Here is a 20589-nt window from a genome sequence, read left to right on the forward strand (position 1 = left end):
CAGGCTGGTGTCAAACTCCTGACCTCAGGTGATCTGCCTGCCTCACCCTCCCAAAGTGCTAGGATTACAGGCGTGAGCCACTGCACCCAGCCAAGGCTTTGTTTCTTTATGTAAAATGTTAATTATCTTATTTGTCTTGCCTACTTTATAAGTACATTGTATAAAGATATTTTAAAAATATATCTATATTTTGGAAGTTGTGAAGCCCTGTGGAAATATCTGAAGGGGCACACATTGCTGTTCAGAAATCTGAGAAATCATCTTTATCCCTAGGTAAAACTTAAATAACAGCTGTTGGGTTGTTTTTAGATTCAGGGTATTGTTTTAATAGTATTGAGGGCCCACATTTTAAAGGTATTTTTAGGCTGGGCACGGTGGCTCATGCCTGTAATCCCAGCACTTTGGGAGGCCAAGGTGGGTGGATCACAAGGTCAGGAGATCAAGACCATTCTGGCTAACATGGTGAAACCCCGTCTCTACTAAAAAATAGAAAACATTAGCCAGACGTGGTGGCGGGCGTCTGTAGTCCCAGCTACTCAGGAGGCTGAAGCAGGAGAATGGTGCGAACCCAGGAGACGGAGCTTGCAGTGAGCCGAGATCTCGCCACTGCACTCCAGCCCGGGCGACAGAGTGAGACTCCGTCAAAAAAAATACAAAACAAACAAACAAAAAAACATATTTTTAGGATTTAACATTTATCTTCACAGTTTTTTAAAGTACTCTTCTGCTACTAACTTATTGGAATTTAAAACAGTATCTAATAGCATTATTCAAATGATTTTTCCACCAGGCACGGATGGGCAGAAGCCTTTGCAGGTATCAGAAGTTCACATATCAAATATATCTGCCCGCATGCGTGAGTATTTCTGATCTTCAGACTTGTGATTCAGAGTCTGGAGAGGAGCAATTGTGATTGCTTTATCCTTCCAGAAAAGTATTTGAATATAGTTAATTTTTATTTTTTAAATATTCTGTTTAAAAATAAAGATTAGTAGAATTTCTTTAAAATGTTTCTTAAATTTTTTTTTTCTCTTTTTCTCTTTTGTTAAGCAATTTAAAATATTGCTGTCTTGGAAGTCAGCTGAACTTAAGACCAGGAAAATTATTTAATTAATTAATTTATTTATTTTTGAGACAGAGTCTCACTCTGCCACCCAGGCTGGAGTGCAGTGGTATGATCTCAGCTCACTGCAACCTCCGCCTCCTGGGTTCAAGTGATTCTCCTGCCTCAGCTTCCAGAGTAGCTGGGATTTCAGGTGTGTGCCACCACACCCAGCTAGTTTTTGTATTTTTAATAGAGACAGGGTTTCACCATGTTGGCCAGGCTCAAACGCCTGATCTCAAGTGATCTACCTGCCTTGGCCTCCCAGAAAAATTATTTTAGATGTACAAATATCTATAAAGTTCTAGGATATCCCTAGGGTATCTCTGAAGGGGATTTACCTGTTAGATTTGTGAGAAATCTTATGTTGAAAACACTCTTTAATTTTATCATTTGGGGCAATGTTGATGTACTGTGGAAAGAGCACAGACTTTGGAATATGATAGGTTTGGTTTTGAATTCTGGCTCTGAAAGTATTTGTGGATGTCAAAAAGAAATTAGTAAGTTTTGAGCAAACTTAGAAGATCAATAAGATTGGCACATTAGGTCAAGCTTGTCCAACCTGTGGCCCAGGTCAGCTTTGAATGCAGCCCAATACAACAAATTAGTAAACTGTCTTAAAATGTTATGAGATTATATATATATTTTTTTGCTATTTTTAAATACAATTTTATTTTTTACTTCATCAGCTATTGTTAGTGTTAATGTATTTTTATGTGTGGCCCAAGACAATTCTTCTTCCAATGTAGCCCAGGGAAACCAAATGATTGGACACGCTTAATTTAGGTCAAAAGGTTGCTGAGAAGCAATCACCATGGAGAAGACAAGAAGGGATTGGACATACTCATATCGGTTAGTAATTCATTCCCAGAAGTGGTAGTAGCAGTAGATTTGGGACAGATAGATGAACATGAAAGAGGGAATGGGAAGAAGAACAATAGCTGAGAAGATTGGTTAAGAAAACATTTCGTCCTCTTTTTATCCTGAAATACAGGGTCTGTCTTACCTCTGTAAGCTACAGTGAATACTGCGGCTAGGGTCTCTATGTCCTCTCATTCTGCTCAAGCAAGAGACAGAATTTTTTTCTTTCTTTTTTTTTTTTTTTTTTGAGACAGTCTCTCTGTCGCCCAGGCTGGAGTGCAGTGGCATAATCGCAGTTCACTGCAACCTCTGCCTCCCGGGTTCAAGCGATTCTCCTGCCTTAGCCTCCCGAGTAGCTGGAATTACAGGCACCTGCCACCATGCCTGGCTAATTTTTTGTGTTTTTAATAGAGACAGGGTTTCACCATGTTGGCCGGGCTGGTCTCAAACTCCTGACCTCAGGTGATCCGTCCACCTTGGCCTCCCAAAGTGCTGGGATTACAGGCGTGACCCACCCCGCCCGGCCCAGAATTCTTAATTACATTGGAATGGATATTGATATTTGCCCTAAGTTGAACTGCTTTAAAAGGCTGTTGCCGAACATAGGGAAGTTTGTATTCTCAAAGAAATTTTGATACGGTTTTAACCTCTAAGGTGGACTTCATGAATCAGGAGGAAGGTGGTGAGATGTAGTTAGAGTGTGTTTATTTTTCTTTTGTTTGAATGGAGCCAAATTCTGATTATCTAGCATATTTTTAATCACAGACTTGAATTGGCTATAGTGGGCACTTAGGCAAATTTTGGATTTCCCTTATTTATTTAGAGGTCTCTTAATCAAGAGAGTACATAGCTAAGAACTAGAAAATTAACAAAAGTGTAATCTGAGCATATGAGAATTGATGCTACGGTATCAGTGTAATAAATCGCTCATTGTCCTTAGCCCCATACCAGAATCTCGTATTTTATACATTTCCAACTGTCTTGGTTTCTGGTTTCTCTTCTCATGTCTGAGAAGTCAAAGGTAGTAAGTAAGGGTGTTGAGAAGGAAAATATATTTGTCAGACTTCGTCCTTTGTTGCTGTTGCTCTGTCTTCAGAACACATTTGGAGGGGCATGGAAAGCAGAGTTGTACAGGTGTGGATGAAGTAAAACAGTTCATATGTTAAAACTGTAGCATATAGTTTTGTGTAGGTCTCAAGTAATTATCTGTTTTTGATTAATGGAATTTATCAGTTCTTACGCGTTGTTATTCTGATTTTGTTGTTTTGTTTTTTCTTTTCCATGTAGGCCTGTTAGGCCTGTTACATTAAATATGAACATGGCTATGCCTTCATGGTAAGTAAGAATTTACTTATTCAATAAGAACATTATATTACTGATTTAATGTTTTCAGAAATGCTTTTGTGTACAGCAATTTTTATTTAGCTGTTTTTTAAATTGCGAAGTTGCATAGTTAACCTTAACCTTTCTTTATTTACATTTTTATACTCTAGATTTAGGGGTAAACTTAAGGAGCTATACATACAGGTAGAGAAATAGGAGAGAATTTTTGAATAAAAATAATGTGGGAGAATATCTGCTGCTGCTTGATAAACCTTTGTTGGTTTTAGTAACCCAACATTCGAATGACCCCTATTAAACCACAGCCTCCAATTTCTTGCCTGTCTGGGTTGTTTTTAAGGAAACCGCTTCCCTTCCAGCCCTCTGAAGATACCCTCACATTCCCTCTGCACTTTACTGTCAGAAAGTAGGGTCAGTTTTTTGTTCCTATGTGCTACTTCCAGACTATGATTTTTCCTAACTGTTCTCTGAGACTCCTACCATCAGGTCTGTTAAAAAACGATGACTTTAGCCAGGCATGGTGGCTCACACCTGTAATCCCAGCACTTTGGGAGGCCGAGGCAGGCTGATAACTGAGGTCAGGAGTTCAAGACCAGCCTGGCCAACACAGCAAAACCCCTTCTCTACTAAAAATACAAAAATTAGCCAGGTGTGGTGGCATACGTCTGTAGTACCAGCTACTCAGGAGACTGACACAGGAGAATCGCTTGAACCTGAGAGGGGGAGGCTGGAGTGAGCTGAGATCATGCCACTGCACTTCAGCCTGAGCAACAGAGTGAGACTTCATCTCAGAAAAAAAAGAAAAGGAAAACAACATAAAATAAAATAAAAAAGAATATTTCTGGTTAGCCTTTTAATCCAAGCTACCGTGAATGGAGTAAAATATACTTACTACAATAATAGATTTTCTTAGAATCAAATGGTTCTTTTAAGATTTTGCCTTATTTTACAGGTTTGATATTATTGGGCTTTCACCAGATTCACAGGAGGATGAATCTGGGATTAAACAGGCAGCAGAAAATAGTAAGTACAGAAAATGTTTATGAAGCCAAAAGTGTTCTTAAATGCTTTTAGTAGATTCAGTAATCATATCGGTACTGGTTAAAAATTACACATTTGGGCCACGCACGGTGGCTCACGCCTGTAATCCCAGTACTTTGGGAGGTGGAGGTGGGTGGATCACCTAAAGGTCAGGAGTTCGAGACCAGCTTGGCCAGCATGGTGAAACCCCATCTCTACTAAAAATACAAAAAATTAACTGGGCGTGGTGGTTGGCGCCTGTAATCCCAGCCACTTGAGAGGCTGAGGCAGGAGAGTTGCTTGAACCTGGGAGGTGGAGGTTGCAGTGAGTTGAGGTCACCCCACTGCACTCCAGCCTGGGCAACAAGAGCAAAACTTCGTCTCAGAAAAAAAAAGAAAAAAATTCCACATTTATCTAATCTCAGGAGGCACTGCTGTTTCCTTCCTTTCACCCCCTGCACCCCAGAGAGAGTCTTGCTCTGTCAGCCAGGCTGGAGTGTAGTGGCGTGATCAAAGCTCACTGCAGCGTTGACCTCCTGAACTCAAGCAACCCTTCCACCTCATCTTCCTGAGTAGGCTGGGACCACAGAGGCGCACACCACCATGCCCAGCCAGTTTTTAATTTTTTTTTTTTTTTTTTTTTGTAGACACAGGGTCTCCCTATGTTGCCCAGGCTTGTTTTCCTTTCTGGTCACTCTGTTACTTGTTTGCCACAGTCTCCACATGGACTCACTTGAGTATGGGCAATGGAGATGAAGTGGATGGGGAAAAATTGCATTTATCAAGCTTTAACTCTCTCAGACATATAATAGTTTTGCTTTGATTTACGTAGAAAAATGGAGAAAACAACAGAATGTTTAATAGGTTGGGCCGGCCAGGCGCGGTGGCTCATGCCTGTAATCCCAGCACTTTGGGAAGCTGAGGTGGGCAGATCATCTGAGGTCAGGAGTTCGGGACCAGCCTGGCTAACATGGTGAAACCCCGTTTCTACTGAAAAAAATTAGCTGGGCATGGTGGCACACGCCTGTAATTCTAGCTACTCAGAAGGCTGAGGCAGGAGAATCACTTGAACCCAGGAGGCAGAGGTTTCAGTGAGCTGAGATTGCACCATTGTACTCTGTCTTGGGCAACAAGAATGAAACTCCATCTCAAAAAAAAAAAAATCGTTTTGGCCAGTTGTCTTCATTAAAGAGACTTAGAATAACAGTGAAAATAATGATATAATGAGTATAATGATAAGAAACAGTGAAAATGTGGCTGAGTGTGGTGACTCTTGCCTATAACCCCAGTACTTTGAGAGGCCAAGGCAGGCGGATCACCTGAGGTCAGGAGTTCGAGACAAGCCTGACCAACATGGTGAAACCCCTGTCTCTACTAAAAATACAGAAAAATTAGCCAGGCATGGTGGCAGGTGCTTATGATCCCAGCTACTCGGTACGCCGAGGCAGGAGAATCACTTGAACCCAGTAGGCGGAGGTTGCAGTGAGCTGAGATTGTGTCATTGCACTCCAGCCTGGGCGACAGAGGGAGACTCTGTCTCAGAAAAAAAAGTTGTTAATTTTAGTGTGGTAATAATAACAGGTGCCACTGATTGAGCACATAACTGTTTAGAAGCTAGGTGTTTTTTATGGAGCACCTCATTTGACACCCCTGTGAAGTATTAGCTCTACTTTACAAAACCCGCCTGGTCTCTGGTTAGTAGTCCATCTCCTTTATGATTATGGTAATTCCATTTGTTCGGAGGGGAAACAGAACGCTAACTTACTAGGATGTGTCTATTTTTAAGAAATGCACAGGAGGCCGGGCGCAGTGGCTCATGCCTGTAATACCAGCACTTTGGGAGGCGGAGGCGGGCGGATTGCCTGAGGTCGGGAGTTCGAGATCAGCCTGACCAACATGGAGAAACCCCGTCTGTGTTATAAATACAAAATTAGCCGGATGTGGTGGTTCCTGCCTGTAATCCCAGCTATCTGGGAGGCCGAGCCAGGAGAATCATTTGAACCCGGGAGGTAGAGGCTGCGGTGAGCTGAGATCCCACCGTTGCACTCCAGCACGGGCAATAAGAGCGAAACTCCGTCTCAAAAAAGAAAGAAAGAAAGAAATGCACAGGAATGTGCTTTTCTTTTACACGTGTGTACTGAAATATTGACAAGTATAATAATGCGAGGAGTGGGATTGCTTTCAGGAAAATCTGTTTGGTGACTCCTGAGTGTGGGTGGGTGTAGGTGGATGTGGACAGCAATGGTGAGACAGGCTGGCTGTGAATTGTTCTGCTTTTTGGTAATTTTTTTATTTACATAGTATATCAGTTATTTAGAGACTATTGTTTAGAGACTGTTATTTAGAGATTATTGCCCAGGTTAGAGTACAGTTGGTGATCATATCTCACTGCAGCCTCAAATTCCTGGTCTCCGGCAACTCTACCGCCTCAACTCCTGAGTAGCTGGGACTACAGGCATGTGCCACCATGCCTGGCTAATTTTTAAACTGTTTTGTAGAGACGAATTCTCATTATGTTGTCCAGGCTGGTGGGAAACTCCTACCCTCAGGTGATCCTCCCCAAAAGTACTGGGATTACAGACACAAGCCATTGGGTGCAACCCTTTTGTTTTAAAAGAACTCTTTAAGGTCTTTAAAATAGTGAAAATACATTCAAAAGATGTGAGATATCTGGGAATGTCAAACCAACAACACTGACTTAGGGGATTATCAAAAAGTAGTTTAAAGTTAGAATCCTAGAGTTAGGATTTTGTCTGAAAATAATAGACAACAAAAGTATGAGAGTAAGAGTTAGACGCTGTGGAAAACAGGGAGGGCCTGGGGCCTGTGAAGAAGATACGTGGGCCTCATGAGTTCCAGAGTGAAAAATTCTGTCCTAACAGTAGAGTTGGCCCATGAAATACTTGTTACTTCTTTCCTCTATGAAGTGATGACTCATTGGAGAGAATTAGAATCAGACTCAGCCAGGAAAGAAAGAACAAAAGAGAATGTGCTACTGAGCAAAGAAGACAGTGCTCAGGTTACATAGTTGGGGGTACATAGTGCCCTTACCCTTAGGTAAAAGATGATTGAGGCCAAAGGATGTTGCTCATACCTGTAATCCTAGCACTTTGAGAGGCTGAGGCAGGAGGATCACTTGAGCCCAGGGGTTCAAAACCAGCCTGGGCAAGAGTCTGTACAAAAAATAAACAAAATTAGCTGGGCGTGGTGGCACATATCTGTGGCCCCCCAGCTGCTTGAGAGTCTGAGGTGGGAGGATTGCTTGAGCCTGGGAGGTCAGGCAACAGCGTGAGACCTTGTTTTGAGAGAGAGATAGAGACAGAGAGAGAGAGTGAGAGCGAGCGAAAGAGATTGATTCTGTAATTTTTTTTTTTTTTTTTTTTTAGATGGAGTCTTGCTCTGTTGCTCAGGCTGGAGTGCGGTGGCGCAATCTTAGCTCAGTGCAACCTCCACCTCCCAGGTTCAAGTGATTCTCCTGTCTCAGTCTCCCAGGTAGCTAGACTACAGGTCTGTGCCACCACGCCCGGCTAATTTTTGTATTTTTAGTAGAGACGGTGTTTCACCATGTTGGCCAGACTGGTCTCAAACTCCTGGCCCAAGTTGATCTGCCCGCCTCAGCCTTCCAAAGTGCTGGGATTACAGGCGTGAGCCACTGTGTGCCTGCCCAATTCTGTGATTTTTTTAAAACAATAGAATGAATGATTTTAAACACTTAACTACGTACAATTTTAAAATGACAACTTTTAGGTATGAATGCCTATGGTTCATTGAAGAGAGAAACATGGGATATATATGAGCAGAATTAACTATTAATTTTTTAAGAATCCATCTCTTGGGAGAAAGAACTGTTGTTAAAATATTTAATGGGAATTTTGTTTTTTTATTTTTAATTTTTGTGGGTACATAGTGGGTGTACATATTTATGGGTATGTGAGATGTTTTGATACAGGGATACAATGTGAAATAAGCACATCATGGAAGATGGGGTGTCTATCCCCTCAAGCATTTATCCTTTGAGTTACAAAGAATCCATTTACACTCTTGTAAGTTATTTTAAAATGTACACTAAGTTACTATTGACTATAGTCACCCTATTGTGCTGTCAAATAGTAGGTCTTACTCTGTTTTTTTTGTACCCATTAACTGTCTGTACCTCACCTCCAGCCCCCCACTACCCTTCCAGCCTCTGATAACCATACTTCTACTACTCTCGGTGTCTGTGAGTTCAGTTAGTTTTAGATCCCACAAAAAAGTGAGAACATGCAATGTTTGTCTTTCTGTGTCTGGCTTATTTCACTTAATGATATCCAGTTCCATCTGTGTTGTTGCAAATGACTGAATCTCATTCTTTTTTTATGGCTGAATACTACTTCATTGTGTATATGTACCACATTTTCTTCATCCAGTCATCTGTTGATGGACACATAGATTACTTCCAAATCTTGGCTATTGGGAACAGTGCTACAACAAACACGGGAGTGCAGATATCTCTTCAGTATACTGATTTCCTTTCTTTTGGGTATATATCCCAAAAGATATATACCCAAATATAGATAAAAGAAAGATACTTTATTTTGAGTATATATCCAGTGGGATTGCTGGATCATATGGTAGCTCAATTTTTAGTTTTTGAGGAACCTCCAAAGTGTTCTCCGTAGTAGTTGTACTAATTTACATTCCGACCAACAGTGTATGAGGGTTCCCTTTTCTCCACATCTTCACCAGCAATTGTTATTAACTGTCTTTTGAATAAAAACCATTTTAACTAGGGTGAGATGATACTTAATTGTAGCTTTGATTTGCATTTTGCTGGCTATCAGTGATGTTGGGCACCTTTGCCATTTTTATGTCATCTTTTCAGAAATGTCTATTAAGATCTCTGGCCCATTTGGTGGTGGGTGGTTGTTTTGTTTTGTTTTGTTTTGTTTGAGATGGAGTCTTGCTCTGTTGCCAGGCTGGGGTGCAGTGGCGAAATCTTGGCTCACTGCAACCTCCGCCTCCCAAGTTCAAGTGATTCTCCTGCCTCAGCCTCCCGAGTAGCTGGGACTACAGGCACGTGCCACCACGCCCTGCTAATTTTTTTATTTTTAGTAGAGATGGGGTTTTACCATGTTGGTCAGGGTGGTCTCTATCTCTTGACCTCGTGACCTGCCCTCCTCGGCCTCCCAAAGGGCTGGGATTATAGGCATGAGCCACTGTGCCCAGCCTGACCCATTTTTTGATCAGATTATTAGATTTTTCCCTATAGAGTTGTTAAAGCTCCTTATATATTCTGGTTATTAATCTCTTGTCAGATGGGTAGTTTGCAAATATTTTCTCCCATTCTGTGGGTTGTCTCTTTGCTTTGTTGATTGTATCCTTTGCTCTGCAGAAGCTTTTTAACTTGACGTGATCCCATTTGTCCATTTTTGCATTGGTGGATGTGCTTGTGGGGTATCTCTCAAGAAATTTTTGCCCAGACCAATGCCCTGGAGATTTTTCCAATTTTTTCTTGTAGCAGTTTCATAGTTTGAGGTCTTAGATTTAAGTGTTTATTGTGATTTGATTTTTGTATACAGCAAGAGATAGGGTCTAATTTTATTCTTCTCCATTTGGATATCCAGTTTTCCCAGCACCATTTTTATTGAAGAGACTGTCGTTTCCCCAGTGTATGTTCTTGACACCTTTGTCGAAAATGAATTCACTGTAGGTGTGTGGATTTGTTTCTAGGTTCTCCATTCTGTTCCATTAGTCTATGTGTCTGTTCTTATGCCAGTACCATGCAGTTTTGGTTACTATAGCTCTGTAGTATAATTTGAAAAGTAATGTGATTCCTCTAGTTCTATTATTTTTGCTTAGGATAGCTTTGGCTACTCTGAGTCATTTGTGAGTCCATAAAAATTTTAGGGGGCCAGGCACAGTGGCTCCTGCATATAATCCCAGCACTTTGGGAGGCCAAGGTGGGTGGCTCATGAGGTCAGGAGATCGAGACCATCTTGGCTAACATGGTGAAACCCCGTCTCTACTAAAAATACAAAAAATTAGCCGGGCATGGTGGCAGGCGCCTGTAGTCCCAGCTTCCCAGCTACTTGGGAGGCTGAGGCAAGAGAATGGCGTAAACCCAGGAGGTGGAGCTTGCAGTGAGCTGAGATCGTGCCACTGCTCTCCAGCCTGGGTGACAGAGTGAGACTTGTCTCAAAATAAATAAATAAATAAAATAAAATAAAATAAATATTTAGGATGGTTTTTATCTTTCTGTGAAGATTGTCTTTGGTGTTTTCATAGAGAATGCATTGAATCTGTAGATTGCTTTGGGTAGTATGGGAAAAATATTCCATGTTCATGGATTAGAAGAATTCATGAACAATAACAATCAATATTGTTATTGGTTCTTCTTATCCATGAACATGGAATCTGTTTTCCATTTTTTGGTGTCCTCTTTCATCAGTGTTTTATAGTTTTCGTTATAGAGACCTTTCACTTCTTTGGTTAATTCTTATTTAATTTTATGTGTGACTATTTTAAATTGGATTTTTTTTTTTAATTTCCTTTTCACATTGTTCTCTGTTGGCATATGAAAATACATTCTAATTTTGTATTTTAATGAAGTGCTTTGAATTTTTCACCATTTCTGCCTTAAAAGTAATTGTGCTTTTCTATTATTAATTTTTCCTAATTTAAATTTTATCAGTGGGCTTAACTCTGAAAGTATTGCTGACTAACTTTCATGTTGTTTTTAGTAAAAGCTTTGATTGATCAAGAAGTGAAGAATGGCATTCCTTCTAACAGAATTATTTTGGGAGGGTTTTCTCAGGTAAGATAAAATTTAAGTGGAATGTCAGTACCATCAGTATACTTATCTAGAAGTCTGTGCTGCATTAATCCTTTCTATGGAGTAGTCTTTTTTGATGTTAAAAAATCTTGACTGATACACTTACCTTTAATGTTTAAGTTTGAATGTACTAGAACTAATTAATTTCTTCTTAAAATAACTATAATACACAAGTAATTAAATTTCTAAGTTAACACAGTGTATCCTTTTAATTAATTAGAACTCTGAAAACACAAGGCAGAGTCCCCTCTCTAGGAGGAGACTACTGATAGGAACAGTAAAGTGGAAGACAAGATAATTTCTTCCCTTTACCTTCACATATTACAGGTTTTAGGTATAAATATGTGGTGTTTATTTTTGGCATCTTTCTTCGTCTCTGTACTTTTTCCCTTGCTTTCTGTATTCCCTCCACAGACACAGCTTCCTCATACAGACCTTGCGGCTTGTAAGCTGTTTGCCATGGAACCAGTCCCCAGATGTTCTAACTTCTCATCTGTAAATCTTCCAAGTTAGCAACTTAGTGTTCGAATTACCTTAATTAGGGAGATGTCAGAATTCTGAACTTATTTAGAAGATAGAATCAATAGAAAGACTTGTTGATACAATATAGTGAAAAGGTGTTATTGATTTGGTGTTTGTTGAAACTTACAGATAATGTATACTGTAATACACATTGTGACATAAACACAGGGACAAAAATTAATGATCCAGGCCAGGCGCAGTGGCTCACGCCTGTAATCCCAGCACTTTGGGAGGCCAAGGTGGGCAGATCACTTGAGGTTAGGAGTTTGAGACCAGCCCAGCCAACACGGTGAAACTCCGTCTCTACTAAAAATACAAAAATTAGCTGGGCATGGTGGGGCGCACTTGTAATCCCAGCTACTCTGGAGGCTGAGGCAGGAAAATCACTTGAACCCAGGAGACAGAGGTTGCAGTGAGCAAAAATCGCACCACTGTACTTCAGCCTAGGCAACAGAGCTGAGACTCTGTCTCAAAAAAAATAATAATAATGATCCAGAATAACAAGTTCATGTGGGAATCTGTATATTTGATACTCATTCATTACAGTATATATAGGAAACAGCTCAATACCTCAAGCAAGGAGTAAGCTATGATGAGTCTATGGCATCTTATCAAGGAAACTACGGAGGAAAATGAGGCAGGGCCTCAGGAAGTAGCTAGAAATTGAAAAGCAGTCGTGCCTTGCTCACCATCTCTCATCTCTTGTTTCTTTGCTTATCTGCTTCGTTTACCTTTCCATAAACAGTTGGCCATCTTGGCTTTTGCAGCCTATAGCTTTTCTAGCTCTTGAATTTACATGTTACGGGTGTAGCCACACAGAGAGTGACTGGTGGTCACCGAATCCCATTTCCACAGTGCCGGGAGAAAGAACATCACTGCCTGGGATGTGAAAGGCTTTCGTGTACTCATGTGTTGCAGTAACCCATGGGCATGGTCAAAGTGATGGGGCTCCTGGATGGTGGCAGGAGTGCAGCTTCCAGAATGCAGGGTGTTGTGAGCTAGGTAGGCAGATACTCTGAAGCTGTCTGCTAAATAGTTCTTACTATCTTAAATTCTCGTTTAGAAAGTAATACCAATTTAAGGGCCAGGTGCGGTGGCTCACACCTGTAATCCCAACACTTTGGGAGGCCAAGGCAGGCGGATCACCTGAGGTCAGGAGTTTGAGACCAGCCTGACCAACATGGAGAAACCCTGTCTCCACTAAAAATACAAAAGTAGCCGGGCGTGGTGGTGCATGCCTATAATTCCAGCTACTCGGGAGGCTGAGGCAGGAGAATCACTTGAACGTGGGAGGCGGAGGTTGTGGTGAGCCAAGATCACACCATTGCTCTCCCACCTGGGCAACGAGTGTTTGAAACTCCATCTCAAAAAAAAAAAAGAAGAAAAGAAAAAACTAAGTAATACCAATTTAAGACAAGATTGGATTTTATGCTTTAAACTCTGCAAAGGAGAAAATATAAATTCAGAATATTCCTAAGGCATGTTGTAAGTGCAGCAGTTTCCCATAGTACAAACTATGTCTCGTCAGAAAGGAAGTCTGTGTGTTCTCTGGTGTAGAACCAAGTCCTTTAGGACACAGTGGGGTGTGTTTGTATTTCCGCTTTTTGCCTGATTTGATTTGACATCAGCCACCGAGTTTGATTTTTTTATGGATATCATTAGTAACAAGAAATTCCCTAAATTGCTGTGGGCAAGCATGTGTGTTCCATTGACTTTCCCTGCTTGTCTTTTCAGGGAGGTGCTTTATCTTTATATACTGCCCTTACCACGCAGCAGAAACTAGCAGGTGTCACTGCACTCAGTTGCTGGCTTCCACTTCGGGCTTCCTTTCCACAGGTAACTTGGTTGATGCACTCAACATGAGATTACTGAGCTAAAGGTAGCTAGCAGATAATGTTGGAGATAAAGTCATCTTGGTTTTTTTTTATTAATAAACTTTATTTTCTGGAGAAGTTTTAAATTTACAGCAAAACTGAGCAGAAAATACAGTTACTGTCTACCTCCTGTCCCCACACATGCACAGCCTTCCCACCATCAGCATCCCCACCTCCACGGCCATGTATTTGCTGCAGTCAGTGACACTACACTGACACATCACCATCACCGAGTCCTCAGCACTCATCCTTTTTTAAAAAAGAATTTTCTTAGACTTTTGTGATGTTTTACTAGGCCTTATCTCTGTATGCTATACTGTCTTTATTGTGGAGTACATAGAATGGAATTAGAAAGAAACCTTATTGTCACAAATCTTAGAAGGATTTGATACATTTTAGGATATTTATGAAAATGAGGACTCTTTTTAACACATAGAAATAATACTTATTTTTAGGCCAGGTGCGGTTTCTCACACCTGTAATCCCAGCACTTCGGGAGGCTGAGGCAGGCGGATCGCCTCAGGTCAGGAGTTCGAGACCAGCCTGGCTAACATAGTGAAACCCCAATAGCTACTAAAAATGCAAAAATTAGCTGGGCGTGGTGGTGCACGCCTACAATCCCAGCTACTCAGGAGGCTGAGGCATGAGAATCACCTGAACCCAGGAGGTGGAGATTGCAGTGAGCCACGATTGTGCTACTTCACTCCAGCCTGGGTGACAGAGCAAGACCCTGCCTTTAAAAAAACAAAAAATAGATAGCTGAATAAAACAGCAACTCAAAGTACTAAAACAACCAACCAAACAAAAAAAAAAGCTGAAAATATAAAGATGGATTAAAATATAATCTGCTTGGCCAGGCGTGGTGGCCCACGCCTGTAATCCCAACACTTTGGGAGGCTGAGGCGGGTGGATCACAAGTTCAGGAGATCGAGACCATCCCGTGGGTAACACAGTGAAACCCTGTCTCTACTAAAAAATACAAACAAATTAGCTGGGTGTGGTGGCATGTGCCTGTAATCCCAGCTACTCAGGAGGCTGAGGCAGGAGAATTGCTTGAACCTGAGAGGCGGAGGTTGCAATGAGCCGAGATCATGCCACTGCACTCCAGCTTGGGCAACGGAGCAAGATTCCGTCTCAAAAAAACTAAACAAAACAAAAAAGCATATATGTAATCTGCTTCAAGGAACTCATTCATTGGAAAGATAACATAATGTGAAGCAAGGTGATCATACAGCCTATAGAAGTCAAATAAAGGGATGTTGTGAGTATATGGATGGAAGGAATTTTATTTTTTTGGCCAAATATAACTTCTAATATGTTACATATATGCATATTTGTGTACAATTTTAAATGCCTGGCATAGTGTCCTATACTTTTACAAAAATAATACTATTTCTTCTTTTGCTTTTTGCAGGGTCCTGTCGGTGGTGCTAATAGAGATATTTCTATTCTCCAGTGCCACGGGGATTGTGACCCTTTAGTTCCCCTGATGTTTGGTTCTCTTACGGTTGAAAAACTAAAAACATTGGTGAATCCAGTCAATGTGACCTTTAAAACCTATGAAGGTATGATGCACAGTTCGTGTCAACAGGTAGGTGTCTGGAAGCAGTGGTCAGCGCCATATTTGCAACTTTTTTCATGTAATATTTTCAAGGAAAGTAACATTTGAATGCTTGGGGATTTAAATGAGCTAATTCATACTGAGTCATAAGTTAGCAGGTCATTAGATGAGAGTGTATTCAACTTAATTCAACAAGTATCTATTGATTGGCTATTATACACAACATTGTACATAATTCAAAGATGAATAATAAACATTCCCTTTCGTTAAAATTTAAGGTAAATTAAAATTTAATAGAAAGATGCATGTCTAAGTAACTGTATGGATAGCAGGGTGTGATATACATTGTATTAGAAGCTTTAAAAAGTGGCCTTGGAAAATAACAAAAGGTGCCCTGAAAAAATGAGAAGAGATTAATTTTATCTTAGGAGGCACTGAGACCATGATGAAACAGCTAGATTTTGAAAAATGGTGGGATTTGAATAGCAAATGTGCAGAGAAAGAACTATAGGACTATAGAACTATAGGACAGGAAAAGCAAGCCATTCAGTCTGACTGGAGTCTTAGGAAAAGCTATAGGACAGAAGACATAGGGAACAGGGACTCTTTGTACTGAGAAGGGACTTACTCTCTAGGCAACAGGAAGCGTCAGTGTTTTTGGTTGAAGTGAGATGTGATCTGATCTACATTCTAGAGACAGGTGATCCAGTAGGATTTAGAGATTCATCTTTGGGGTGTAGTAACCAAGAAAGTATCAAAAGGGCCTGAGATTTCTAGCTCTGATGCCATCATAAAAAGTAGGTGCAAGAAACAGTTTTAGAGTAAAGGAAGGAGATAATACTGAGTTTAATGTATTGAGATCGATGTGCCCCCACAATATCAAAATAGGATGTTGGAAATACTTGTCTGAAGTTCAAGCCTGGAAATGGAGATTTGAAATAATTACTAATATAATTGATCAGTGTATAATTATCTTGAGAAAGCATCATAAGAAAAAAAGCTCAGGGATAGAACTTTAGGGGACACGTTGAAGTTTAGCCTAATGAGAAAAGGAGTTGGGTGTTGAGAGTATGGGAGGAGAGAATTTCAGAGTGGGAAGGAGATGTGTAATGTGTTCCAAAGAAGGATTAAGGAGAAATAGGTTAGAAAGAAAGTATCCAATATTAAGCCACCTGTGACCTCGGATGTTTGGGTAGATAAGGCCAAAATGCAAAGGATTGTGTGAAGTGGATAGGGAAATGAGGAAGCAGAGGCAACATACATAGACCTTTTAAAAAAGTTTTGGTAAAGAGGGAGAAGAGTAGGAAATCTGTTCTTCAGTGGGATCAGAGAAAGACGTATGAGTGGAGGTAGGGAGGAAGAAGATGCAGTAAAATGATAATTGATAGAGGCATTCTCAGAGGGATCATAGAATAGAATTAAGTCCTGAGATGTATAGTGCTTGCCTTCAAAGAGGAGAAAACCATTTTCAATCAAGATAGAAGAGGACGGGCTGGGTGAGGTGGTGGGCACCTGTAGTCCCAACTACTCTGGAGGCTGAGGCGAGAGAATCACTTGATCTCAGGAGGTTGACGCTGCAGTGAACCATGTTGGCACCCTGCACTCCAGGCTGAGTGACAGAATGAGAGCCCCCCCAAAAAAAAAATGGAGGAAGGATGGATGAATGTAAACAGGAGGTGGAGAGAGAGAAGAGAGTGCTTGGGAGCTCATATTAGATGTGCTTAACTTTTCAGTCAAATAGGAGGTGCAGTCACTCGATAGAATGAAAGAGGCCGGAGACCTGGGTACGTTTGAAGGCTTGAAAAGACCTAAAATAAAAATTGATTCCTGGTGAGACAGTCACACTGACAGTTTTACAACCACTCAGCCTGGTTAAATCATTTACTTTAGGGACGGAGAAAGAAGTGGTAATATGATTTATCCAGAAAGACAAGGGTGCCTGGGAATCTAGGGTGTTCCCCTACTGACATAGAGTATTACAGTGTTGAATCCAGAAAAGGGAGGGCAGAGGAAGTCCTGGAACCCTTAACTTGTGCAAGAGGGACTGAAGGTCTCTAGAGCAGCTGTTTTCCTCATGGGCTTTGCATCACAAATACCCTGGAGCTTCATAAAAGCTCCATAGATGAGTCTACGATGACTCTGGACTGAATGAGGAGCAGAAAATGAGGAGAAGTAGGATAATGGGAGGTGATCTCACAGGAAACTCTTTGGGACTTCAGAGTATTGTGAAATAGAACACTTTCATACCGGGGCTCTTTTCTGAGTGACTAAATTACAAGGCTGAAGGTTAGCTGCATTGCTAATACTTGGCACTGTGAGGCTAAGTAAGGCCTTGAAATATAAGAGCTAATAGTCAGAAGTGAGTTTGAGGGAGGTGAAAAAACTGAACCAAGTGCAAGAGGCTAAGAGGAGAAGGTTTCTTCTATGATAAATCTTTGGTATATTAATGTTCATATCTTCCCAGGAACATCTTAGGTACATGCTCTCTATCAAATGGTTAGTTGTGTGTAATTCCTTATGAAAGACACAAAATAGTTAATGCTATGGATTTAGCATGTAATTCAATTTAAAGAATGGTAGAAGCTCTGCTTTGTCACTCATACTTAGTTGTCAGTAATTGTACACTTACTGAGACTTCTCAGTATAGGTACCATCGCTTCTAAACTTCCCTGCCCGCCCCCCGCCAGTGTCTTTATTTTCTTCCAGTATAGGAAGATGCAGAACTAGATACTGGATGGGAGCTGTAATTTCACTGTACAAAAATCATGGTAGGAAATGTTCTGAAATTTCTGTTGGAGCCTCATTTCTCTTTTATCTCTTATTTAATTGTAGTAGAACTGTGATTTCACCTTAACTATGCACACCATAGATTTGATTAGTGGCATTTTAGTGGGAATTTAATTTGACTTATATAACTACCTACCTATTAAATTACTTTATTCCAAACAGGAAATGATGGATGTCAAGCAATTCATTGATAAACTCCTACCTCCAATTGATTGACGTCACTAAGAGGCCTTGTGTAGAAGTACACCAGCATCATTGTAGTAGAGTATAAACCTTTTCCCATGCCCAGTCTTCAAATTTCTAATGTTTTGCAGTGTTAAAATGTTTTGCAAATACACGCCAGTGACACAGATCAAATAATGTCTCCTCATGAGAAATGTATGATCTTTTAAGTTTCTATACATGTATTCTTATAAGAAGATCCAGAATCTACTATATTAAAATAGATGAAGCAGGTAGCTTCTTTTTTCTCAAATGTAATTCAGCAAAATAATACAGTACTGCCACCAGATTTTTTATTACATCATTTGAAAATTAGCAGTATGCTTAATGACAATTTGTTCAGGTAGAAATGAGCAGTTAAGGTATAAACAATTTATGCATGCTGTGACTTAGTCTATGGATTTACTCCAAAATTGCTTAGTCACCATGCAGTGTCTGTATTTTTATGTATGTGTTCATATATACATAATGATTGTAATGCATAATAAGAATGAGGTGGTATTACATTATTCCTAATAATAGGGATAATGCTGTTCATTGTCAAGAAAGAGTAATATTGTTCTCTTCAATTAATGGCCCTTTTATTTGGGGACCAGGCTTTTATTTTCCCTGATATTATTTCTATTTAATACTCTTTTCTCTCAAGAAAAAAAAAAGTTTGTTTTTTCTTTATTGTTCTTCATAGCAGACCAAGTATTGCCTCTCTGCCATAGACAGCTACTGTCAATACATGCTATAATTTGACATTCTGGGTCACAGATATACAGTATTTAAAATCTATTTATGCTTTATAGAGAAACCAGACATTAAAACTTCATGCACTACTTATTTCAAATTACTGTACCTTATCCAAATTTACACCTAGCTGTTAGGATCTTCAACCCAGGTAACAGGAATAATTCTATGGTTTTATTTTTCTGTAAACAACTGAAAGAATACTTAGATCATATTCTAGTATGTTCTGAGATATCTTTAAGACTGATCTTAAAAACTAACTTCTAAGATGATTTCATTTCCTCATAGCATACAGTTTACTTTGTGCATATGTTTGAAACCAACTACTATAGAAGATGAGGAATCTATTGTAATTTTTTGCTTTATTTTAATCTGCCAGTGGACTTACTTGAAATTTTCACTTTAGTCAAATTATTTTTTGTATTAATTTTTCGTGCAGACATAAAAATAGCAATCATTTTAAATTGTCAAAATTTCCAGATTACTGATAAAAATTATTTGAAAACAAACTATGGGTAATAAAGGCTAGTCAGAACCCTATACATAAAATGTAGTTACCATACAGATTAATATGTAGCAAAAATGTATGCTTGATATTTCTGAACTCTGTTAATTTTTCTGCTGTATTCCAGCTGACCAAAACAATATTAAGAATGCATCTTTATAAATGGGTGCTAATCGATAATGGAAATAACTTAGTAATGGACTACATAGGATGTTAATAATGAAGCCATATGTTTATGTCTGGATTTTAAAATTTTAAACAATCATTTACTATGTCATTTTTCTTTACCTTGAAGAACATAAACTGTTATTTCAGTTCTACAAATCAGCAAAATATTATTTATGGCAAGAAATATTCCGTTGAAATGTGCTGTAACATGGGAAAATGTAAATGTTTTTCATGGTTTCTATCAATGTGAAATAAAATGTAATTCTGACTTTTCTGTGACTTTGAGTATTTTAATATTTGGAATGTTAACACTTGGAATGAATGTCTATAATGAAAAGAAGGAAAATAACAGTGTACTTAAAAGAATATATATTCAGAGAGAGAAATTTTGATGATGTTATAATGTTGTGGTTGACTTAGAATGGAACCAGGCATAAGAAATAATCTCCTGTTACTCAGTTTTAATTGGCTAAAAAATAATATCCCAAATTTGGTTTTCAGTGTTTCTACCTATTTAAGAAGTTTTTGTTTGTTTGTTTTTTGTTGTTGTTGTTTTTTGAGACGGAGTCTCGCTGTGTCCCCCAGGCTGGAGTGCAGTGGCCAGATCTCAGCTCACTGCAAGCTCCGCCTCCCAGGTTTACGCCATTCTCCTCAGCCTCCAGAGTAGCTGGGACTACAGGCGCCCGCCATCTTGCCCGGCTAGTTTTTTGTATTTTTTAGTAAAGACGGGGTTTCACCGGGTTAGCCAGGATGGTCTCGATCTCCTGACCTCGTGATCCGCCCGTCTCGGCCTCCCAAAGTGTTGGGATTACAGGCTTGAGCCACAGCGCCCGGCTTAAGTTTTTAGTAATGTAGTATTCACTGGGATTTTTAAATTAGTGTCATAAATCAATTATCCAAGTAGTTTTTCTCCTTTATTTCAACATTGACTTCTGACTCTTCCGAATATAGGAATTCCTTCTGTTCTGTTAAGTAGTCCTTCACTTTCTGCTTTTGGATACTGAAGTGACCACTTTTTTTTTTTTTTTTTTTTTTTTTTTTTTTTTACTTTTGCCAGCCCAAATCCTACCAGTCCTTCAG

At 39.8% G+C, this 20589-nt stretch overlaps 1 protein-coding gene across 4 annotated transcripts in view; it reads left to right on the forward strand.

Annotated features, from left to right (window-relative positions):
* The window catches only part of LYPLA1 (lysophospholipase I), a 50267-nt gene extending 30479 nt beyond the window's left edge, over nt 1–19788 (forward strand). Inside the window, exons 2-8 of one of the 4 annotated variants that reach the window (XM_011998098.1) lie at nt 791–816; nt 3251–3298; nt 4257–4327; nt 11044–11117; nt 13392–13493; nt 14946–15122; nt 18042–19788. In XM_011998098.1, coding sequence (XP_011853488.1) covers nt 797–816; nt 3251–3298; nt 4257–4327; nt 11044–11117; nt 13392–13493; nt 14946–15122; nt 18042–18095 — 546 coding nt within the window. In that variant the 5' untranslated portion in view covers nt 791–796 and the 3' untranslated portion in view covers nt 18096–19788. Of the gene's footprint in view, nt 1–790; nt 857–3250; nt 3299–4256; nt 4328–11043; nt 11118–13391; nt 13494–14945; nt 15123–18041 lie in introns of all 4 variants that reach the window. The other 3 variants (XM_011998101.1, XM_011998100.1, XM_011998099.1) reach the window with 3 other exon arrangements.
* The last annotated feature ends 801 nt before the right edge of the window (nt 19789–20589 follow it).

This window comes from Mandrillus leucophaeus, unplaced genomic scaffold, assembly GCF_000951045.1.
Source record: "Mandrillus leucophaeus isolate KB7577 unplaced genomic scaffold, Mleu.le_1.0 Scaffold556, whole genome shotgun sequence".
In the NCBI taxonomy this organism is placed as follows: Eukaryota; Metazoa; Chordata; class Mammalia; order Primates; family Cercopithecidae; genus Mandrillus; species Mandrillus leucophaeus.